Below are 9,487 nucleotides of genomic sequence, written 5' to 3' on the forward strand. Positions count from 1 at the left end.
GACAGGTGGCTCACCAAAGAACACACCACACCTCCACGCAATTTCAGAGAGAGAGAGAGAGAGAGAGAGAGAGAGAGAGAGCATGTGATGGGAGAAACATTAAGGTGGAAGAGAGATATAATTGGGCGAAAATTTGGAAGAGAGATGAGGAAAGTTGGGCGAGAATTAAAGAGTGTGGGGCTGCCAAAAATTCGAGAGAGCTCTACAAAAGAGAGAGAGCCGTCATTATATAATAGAAGAAAGGACTGCCCATATTTAGCAAGAGGGAGGGCTAAATTGAACAACCACCACATGTTTGTGTAAAATGGGTAAGAATCCCAAATGAATTGCATCATTGCCATTCTCGTCCAAAATTGGAGTAAAATATCCGTATTCACTTTATTAGCAACCTTTTTATGAGTAACATCTATAACTCTAAATACACCAACAAGTTTTTATAATTTCATATGGCTGCCGAGAGGTGAAAATGGATGTTTCCAAAAAAAAATAAATACAAGGTTCAATTACTATCCTCCTGACATCCCATCCCTCTATAAATTTATTTTTTTATTCACAGCCAACCATCATCCGTACAACTTCCTTCCATGTGGCAAGTTGAATACATAAAGTTTCCAAAGAGATAAAGCATCCTTCCTCTTTATAAGAATAAAATACATGAAATTGTGAAGGCAAGAATGTGACCTTGGATGGACCTCACTTTTTATAATTTAGGATTCAAGCTTCTATATTTAACAAACCTTGCTGTCTTCTTTACGTGCATGTATATGTATGCTTTTTTTTTTATCATCAAACCCATGCAAATATAGAAGGTGGCTAGTAAAAAATTGCCTCTTTTTCCTTCAAACAAATTTATCTCTTTTAGAAAAAAATACCATTCTCTTTCTTGCCTTGGATGTTCGGACACAATGTGGGGCCCATCTATGTTGCTAAAAAAAATCAAGCTTCTGTTATCAAAGATCCTTGCTACTATTTCCATGCACGTACATGTTTTCCCTTTTGACCATCCAATCCATGCAAAACAATAATTGTGAGAGACCTTGTAACTTTGTTTGCATTAGTACAGATACCCAAAATAGCTGGACGTTAGTGCATGGGTGTCGACCCTACAGCATAATGCCCATTTTAAAGTAAGAGAGAGAGTTAGCACCATGGACTAATCCAAACCATCCATTTAAATGGCCACAATATAAATCAATTGTACTCCTCCATAGGGTAATCCAAACCGTCTAATTTAATGCCACAATGCTGGACGTTTCTTTCTTCTTTCAACATATTTTTTTTCAATTTTCATCCATCCCTCATCAAAATAGGCAATTTCCTACAAAGTAGCAAAGGTTAATAATAAAAAGGAGAGAAAGCCATCGAATTAGGGAAAGCGGTTGGGCGGCTAATAAGTAGGAAAGGAGAGAGAGCTGTTTTGGTGGATGAGGGGGAGAGAAAATAGGAAAGAAAAAAAATCATTGGGGAATGGGAGAGAGAGAGTGACGTTCGGGAATTCCTCTTTTTTCTCTTGCACTTGCATTGTGAAACGACCAAGTTATCCCCACCTTTTGAATGAATTGCAACAATGCCACATATATTCGCAAATGTCTAATCTACCCCTCTATGCATTGAACAAATATATTCACCTCCCTTTGTATCATTTCCGAGGAACGATCCGAGCCATCCATTTGACGGTCCATCATGTAAATTAATTGCACCTCTAAACCACTACAATGAGATGATCCGAACCATTGAATTAATGGGCTGATGTGAATTTTTGACTTTACCAATGGTTGCACCCCTTAAATCATTTTTTTGGGATGATCTTAACCATTCGATCGATGGGCAACAATGTAAAATTATTTGCACCTCGCAATCTGATGGGGTATAAAAATAGCAGCCTATTAGCTGTCGACACATGGCCCAAGGATGGCCCACCGCAGACCCCGCGTCAGCAGGGATAGTTTGGTTATTACAGCAGAGTAGGTGAGCTTTAACCTATAGCTGGCCGACACCTGTCCTGGAGTAATAACTCCCCAACTACCCCAGTCTTCCTTCTATAAAAGGGCTTCCAAAGCTCATAAACAGGGGAAATAACTTCTCACCCACCACTCTTAAACTCGCTCTGCCCTCTTGCTCATACTGACTTGAGTGTCGAAGGGCCTGTCCGGAGTAACACTCCGGGTTGGTCATTCTGACCTCGTTTGCTCTTTACGCAGGGCTCAGCTGCTCAGCTCCTTCACCTCAGTTTCTCGGGTCCTCCAGCTCGGCTCTTACGTCACTGTCATATCTGTTACCGATTTTAGGCCTAACAGATTGGCGCCATCCGTGGGACCGGAACTAAAAGCTGTTCAGATCCCCTATAAACAAAATGGCAGGACGGAGAAATGCTCGAGTACTGACTGCACGGACTACCCGCGCCGTGCTACCTCGCAGGACTCGCAGTGAGCGAATCGCCTCGCAGGTGGTGGCTACCTCTGCCACGGTCGAACAGAGCCCGGCTCGTTCGAACCACCTCAATCCTACACCCACTCCGGATCAAGTTCAAGCTCTTTTCCAACAGATGACTGCTCTCGTCGGTCAGTACCAGCAACTACTCCAGGCGCCTCCCCAACCTCCTCCAGAAGCCCCATGACCAGTCCAGGAAAGGTCGCGCGCTCACAGGGGAGAGTCAGCGCGTCACGAGGAAGACCAGACTCACCTCTCCTCAAGGCCAGTCCATCACTCCAGAGCCCGGCATGCTCACACAGAACCTCACCACCGCCGGAGATCACGGTCCCGCTCTGCACGAAAGCATCGAGCCCAGGAAGATCGCGTGCCGCAAGAAAAACTCCGACCTCGTCGTAGGAGTTCGGAAAGCCAGTCCGGCTCCGCGGCGAGCCAATCCGTGGAGAGAAACAGGTCACTGGACCGACCAGACCGTAGAGCTGATCCGATGCTAGGGAGGATGGAAGAGATGGACCACCGAATAGAAGAGCTGGCAAAGGATCAGAGCCGGCCCGCTTCTAGGGCATTCTCAAGCAGAACGTCGTTCACTGACGACGTCCTGGGTGCCTCAGCACCCAGAGGATTTAAAATGCCAACCGTCCCGCAATACGACGGGACCACTGACCCTGTGGACCACTTGGAGATGTTCAAGACAATGATGCTCCTCCACGGTGCGTCAGACGGCTTACTCTGCAGAGCATTCCCAACGACCCTGACTGGTGCGGCAAGGGACTGGTACTCAAGGATCAAACCGAACTCCATCAGCAACTTCGATGACTTCGGGGAAGATCTGGTCCGCCACTTCATGAGCACCCGTAGGCCAAGGAAAACAACAGCATCCTTGATGGCCTTGCGGCAGGAGGATAATGAATCTCTAAAAGCCTTCGTCAGCCGCTTCAACAGGGAGGCACTCCAAGTGCCCAATCTAGATCCCTCAGCCGCTACAAACGCGCTTCTCGCAGGTGCTAGATCTAATGATTTCCGCCGAGCAGTGGCCCGCCGGAATCCGCACTCTCTAGCAGATCTAATGGCCGGGGCAGAGGAATATATATCAGTGGAAGAGACACTGGCGGCCCTGGACTCAAATCGGAGGAGAACCTCTGAAGACAAGAACCCTACTAAATTGCGTAGGGATGAGAAGATCGCCAGAAGAGAGAAATCCCCCTAGAGGAGGGAAGAGAACTTCAGCCCTCTCAACACCTCCCGGAGACACATACTGGCAGCTATCAGTAGAGAAGAGTTCGTAAGATGGCTGACCAGAATGATCTCCAAGGGAAACAAGAGAGACAAGTCGAAGTACTGTCGGTTCCACAGGGACCACGACCACGACACAGACGAATGCTGGCAGCTCAAGGAGGAAATCGACCTGCTGATTGGCCGGGGATACTTGAAGAAGTATGTCATAAACGACAGCCACAGAAGTGAGCGCAAGGGGAAAAGTCCCCAGGGCCAGAGCCCTCGACAGTCGCAGCCACCCCCTGCCCGAGGTCAATCTCCTCTGCCATCCTGTCCACAACCAGAGGCACACCGCTCCTAGCCAAGGGGGGTCATCGGCACAATTATGGGAGGTCCGGCAGCCGGGGGCACATCGTCTGCTGCTCGAAAAGCATATGCACGATGAGTCAATGCCGTGCACACATGAAGTAAAAAGATGAAGACGGAGAATGAGATCTCCTTTTCAGATGCGGGCCTCGACAATCTGATACTGCCGCATGACGACGCCCTGGTCTTAACCATGCTCGTCGCAAACTGGGAGTTGAAGAAAATCCTGGTCGACAATGGGAGCTCGGCCGATATTCTGTACTATCACGCTTTCGAGAGAATGATGATAGGTGACGACCGCTTAAGGCCGGCGAATTCAGATCTATTCGGTTTCTCAGGAGAGGTCGTCAAGGTGGAGGGACAGATCGAACTCCCCGTCCTAGTCGGAGAGCCGCCCTGCCAAGCTTTCCCCATGGTCAACTTCCTGGTAGTGAGGGCCACTTCGGTCTATAACGCTATCTTGGGACGGCCTGGCCAGAACCTGATCCGTGCCGTTGCGTCAGCGTATCACCAGAAGATGAAGTTTATTACGCCAAACAGCGTGGGAGAAGTCTGGGGGGACCAGCCGCAATCCAGGGAGTGCTATGCAATGGCACTCAAGGGCAAAAATGCAGTGGAGTCGCTGCTGATTGAGTTACTCGATCTGAGGGATGAAGCTCAGGGAACTCAGCCCGCCGAAGACCTCATCTCCATCCCCTTGTGCAAAAATGATGATGAGAAGGTCGTTCAGATCTGCTCCTCTCTAGACAGCGGCACCCGGCACAGCCTCACCCAATTTCTTCAGGACAACGGGGATGTGTTCGCGTGGGCTCCCGTGGACATGCCCGGTATAGACCCGGAGGTCAGCATGCACAGACTTGGTGTTGACCCAACCTGCAGGCCGGTGAAGCAGAAAAGAAGACACTTCGCCCTCGAAAGGCGGCAGGCGATTAAGGAAGAAGTGGGAGGCTCTTGAGAGCTGACTTCATCCGAGAAATCCAATACCCGGACCGGTTGACAAACGTAGTCCTGGTAAAGAAGACAAATGGAAAGTGGAGGACCTGCATTGATTTCACTGATCTAAATAAAGCCTATCCTAAGGACAGCTATCCCCTCCCAAAAATCGATCAGCTCATTGACGCCACTGCAGGTCACGAATTACTAAGCTTCGTGGACGCCTTCTCCGGGTATAATCAAATCAGAATGTATGAGTCAGATATACCGAAGACTTGCTTTGTAACAGACCAGGGGACCTACTGCTACCGTGTCATGCCCTTCGGCTTGAAAAATGCCGGGGCCACGTATCAGAGGCTCGTGAACAAGGTCTTCCGGAACCAGATCGGCCACAACATGGAAGTCTATGTCGATGACATGCTTGTCAAAAGTCGAAGTGCGCAAGATCACGTCTCAGACTTGAAGGAAACATTTCAAGTTCTGAGAGAGCATAAGATGAAGCTCAATCCCACCAAGTGCACCTTCGGCGTCAGCTCGGGAAAATTCTTAAGGTTTATGGTAAGCCAAAGAGGGATAGAGGCCAATCCAGAGAAGATCAAGGCCGTGGTGGAGCTCACTCCACCAAAAACCATCAGAGAAGTGCAGCGACTAACAGGAATGGTGGCCGCGCTGGGGCGCTTCATCTCAAAGTCTGCAGAGAGGTGCCTGCCCTTCTTCAACGCCGTCAAAGGGCTCAAGACTGCGCCCTGGACGGAGGAGTGCCAGACTGCATTTGAAGATCTGAAGCAATACTTATCCTCCCCACCACTATTGACAAAGCCGGAACCGGGTGAGGAGCTACTCTTGTATCTGTCCGTGAGCCCTCTGGCTCTAGCTGCTGTCCTAGTTCGTGAAGAGCACAGCCAACAAAAACCGGTCTACTATGTTAGCAAAGTCCTGCACGACGCCGAAGTCAGATACCAGCGGGTCGAGAAGTTGGCCTACGCCCTGATCATGGCAGCCAGGAAGTTGAGGCCGTACTTTCAAGCTCACACAATCAAGGTCCTGACTGACTAGCCGCTCAGGCAAGTTCTCCATAAGCCGGACACCTCAGGACGACTCATGAAATGGGCTGTGGAGCTGAGCGAGTTGGACATCCGGTACATGCCAAGACCAGCAATCAAGGCTCAAGTGCTGGCAGATTTCGTGGCTGAGTGCACCATCCCCCAGCAGATCATCGAACCCGAAGTTGTCCAAACCCCAGCTGCGGGAAAGGCAATCGCAACTGGGGAACGAACAGAAGATGGGACTGGAACAGAACTCATCCCCATACCACCAGTAGAACAGGATCCATCGACCGCCGAACCGCTCTGGGAAGTGCACGTGGATCTTCGAACAAGGGTGGCTGTGGAGCCGGTCTGGTTCTAACCAGGCCGGACAACTTCACTTTAGACTACGCCCTAAGGTTCGGTTTCCGCTTATCCAATAATGAGGCTGAATATGAAGCCCTCTTCGTCGGAATGAATCTAGCAGTCTAGACCGGCGCCCAAAGACTAAAAGCCTATTGTGACTACCAGTTGGTTGCAAACCAGATTCAAGGAATCTACGAGGCCTGCGATGAGCATATGATCAAATACCTCTCCAAGGTCCGTCAGTTATCCGCCAGCTTCAAAAGTTTTGAGGTCATCAGAATCCCCAGAACAAGAAACACAAAAGCAGACGTGCTGTCTAAGCTGGCCGCATCCGGATACACAACTCTCGGGAATATATGCATGGAATTTCTCCAAAAATCCAGTATAGAAAACAAGGCCGCTGAAGTGATGCAGGTGGAGCACGAGTCGTGCTGGATGGACGAGATCATCGACTACATACGTAGTGGGAAACTACCCGAAGCCAAGAAAGAAGCCCGCAAAGTGACACAAAGAGCAGCCCGGTTTTCCCTGGATGGTGAGAACCTGTTCAAAAGGTCCTACACCCTCCTGTACCTAAAGTGCCTCCGGCCCAGCGATGCCGCTTACGCCCTGCAAGAAACACACGAAGGTATTTGCGGGGAGCATCTAGGGGGCAAGGCCCTGGCAATCAAAGTGTTGCTGAGAGGTCTGTACTGGCCCACATTAAGACAAGACGCACTGACCCTGGTCAAGAAGTGCGAGAGATGCCAGAAGTTCTCTCCCACCATTCACCAGCCTGCTGTGTCTATGACCCCGATCATCAGCCCACTCCCCTTTGCAGTTTGGGGGATGGACATCTTGGGCCCCTTTCCGCCAGCCTCCGGAAGGCGCGCGTTCGTAGTAGTGGCCATCGATTATTTTACCAAGTGGGTGGAGGCTGAACCTCTAGCCCAGATCACAGAGCAGAACGTGCAGAACTTCTTTTGGAAGTCAGTGGTTTGCAGATTCGGGGTCCCACGTGTCTTGATAACAGATAACGGTAAACAGTTCGACTGCCGGAACTTTCGGAAGTTTTGCTCCGACTTAAAAATCGAACAGAGATTTACTTCAGTAGCGCACCCGCAGACCAATGGGTAGACAGAAGTGACGAACCGAATCCTACTGCAGGGGATAAAGAAAAGGCTGGACGAAAAGGCTGGCCGATGGGCAGATGAGCTTTATCACGTTCTATGGGCGTATCGCACCACTCTGCGCACACCAACGGGTGAATCACCACTCAACATGTCCTTTGGAACAAAGGCAGTAATACCGGTCGATGTAGGCACCCCGTCTCCCAGAGTCACCAACTTCAATGAACAGCTCAATGGTGACGGGCTCCGCGCAAATCTCGACTTATTGGAGGAAGCCAGGGAAGAATCCCGAATCAGAGTTGCCGCCTACAAGCAGAAGGTGTCCAACTATCATGACTCCAAGGTGCGCCCCAGAGAATTCCGAGCAGGGGATCTGGTCTTAAGGAAAGCTGCTATCTCCCAACCAAAGAAGGCCGGAAAACTCTCCCCAACCTGGGAGGGGCCGTACCGAATAAAAGAGGTGATTCGCCCGGGAAGCTATAAGCTGGAAACACTTGAGGAGCAGCTACTACCCCATGCCTGGAACTCAAAGAACATCCGCAAATACTATCAGTAGTAGGCTACCCGGCGTAAAAGTGTCTTTGTAAATTTATACTGAAATGTGAATGAAAGAAGCTCTTTTGCAAATCTCTTCGTACTCCTCGGAAACCCAGTTCGCTAAAACTAGGGTACTCGACGCTTGGTTCGCCACGGCTCGTCTCCGAAAAGACCGGGAGCGTACTCCTGGTCCGGAACCAGTCCTGATGCAAAAACCAAAGCTCCTCGGAAACCTAATTCGCTAAAACTTGGGTACTCATCAAATTGGAAACCCAGTTCACTAAAACTAGGGTACTCGACGCTTGGTTCGCCACGGCTCGTCTCCGAAAAGACCGGGAGCGAACTCTTGGTCCGGAACCAGTCCTGATGCAAAAACCAAAGCTCCTCGGAAACCCAGTTCGCTAAAATTTGGGTACTCATCAAATTGGAAACCCAGTTCACTAAAACTAGGGTACTCGACGCTTGGTTCGCCACGGCTCGTCTCCGAAAAGACCGGGAGCGCACTCCTGGTCCGGAACCAGTCCTGATGCAAAAACCAAAGCTCCTTGGAAACCCAGTTCGCTAAAACTTGGGTACTCATCAAATTGGAAACCCAGTTCACTAAAACTAGGGTAGTCGACGCTTGGTTCACCACGGCTTGTCTCCGCAAAGACCGGGAGCGCACTCCGGGTCCGGGGCTAGTCCGGCTACAGAAACCAGAGCTCCTCGGAAACCCAGTTCGCTAAAACTTAGGTACTTATCAAATTGGAAACCCAGTTCGCTAAAACTTGGGTACTTGTCACTAAGAAACCTAGTCACTGAAGCTAGGGTACTCGATGGTTAGAACACCACGATTTGCCCCCACAAGGACCAGGGTCAGCCTAAGCTCGAAGCGTTTGTCTGGAGTGTTATCGACACAGCATAGAACCAAACAGTATTAACCAGAAACAGACAAGTGGAGAAGGGGTGGACAATAAAATTTACTTTCCATTCATGAAGTAGGGCCTCCAAGGGCCATTACAAAAGTTGCCTCAGTAGGCCGTTACAAAAGTTGGGCCTCCAAGGGACCATTACAGAAAGAAATTGTCAAAAGAGAAGGAAGAAGGGGAGCTCAAGGCACGTCCTGGCTACCATCCGGTGCTGGATCCGCCTCCAGGGCCACGGGTGCAGCAGTGGTGGCTAGCTCGTCACCGCCAATCGTCGGTGGGTTAGGGAGAACCATTCCCGTCAAAACCACAGCGGGATTGGATTCCTTAACCTTCTCAAGGCAGTCAAAGAACCCAATCTTGTAGGACTCGCTGGACAGAAATAAGAGCTCGTCCTCCTTTTTCTGAACGGCCGCTATCTGTCTCTCTCGGGCTCTCTCTCTCTCTGAATGTTGAGGGCTTCGGCTGCCTTCTCCTTCTGCGCGGCCAACTGAGCGGCGAAATCTTCTCTGAGCCGCTTGTTCTCCTCGACCGTCTTCTCAACGGACCTCTGTAGCTCTTTTACCTCCTACGCCAGTTTCCCGCTCTCCTCCTCGGACTT

The 9,487-nt window shown here is 50.0% G+C and overlaps 1 protein-coding gene across 1 annotated transcript; it reads left to right on the top strand.

Annotated features, from left to right (window-relative positions):
• The first annotated feature begins 6,045 nt into the window (after nucleotides 1-6,045).
• On the top strand, nucleotides 6,046-8,885 carry LOC143861452 (uncharacterized). Its single transcript, XM_077372381.1, has 4 exons — nucleotides 6,046-6,339; nucleotides 6,516-6,963; nucleotides 7,618-7,787; nucleotides 8,805-8,885. Exons 1-4 carry the CDS (start codon nucleotides 6,046-6,048, stop codon nucleotides 8,883-8,885), a joined length of 993 nt encoding a protein of 330 aa, XP_077228496.1.
• The last annotated feature ends 602 nt before the right edge of the window (nucleotides 8,886-9,487 follow it).

Source organism: Tasmannia lanceolata, unplaced genomic scaffold (assembly GCF_043159265.1).
Source record: "Tasmannia lanceolata isolate RefF3 unplaced genomic scaffold, GAP_Taslan_0.1 ptg000037l, whole genome shotgun sequence".
Taxonomy (NCBI): Eukaryota; Viridiplantae; Streptophyta; class Magnoliopsida; order Canellales; family Winteraceae; genus Tasmannia; species Tasmannia lanceolata.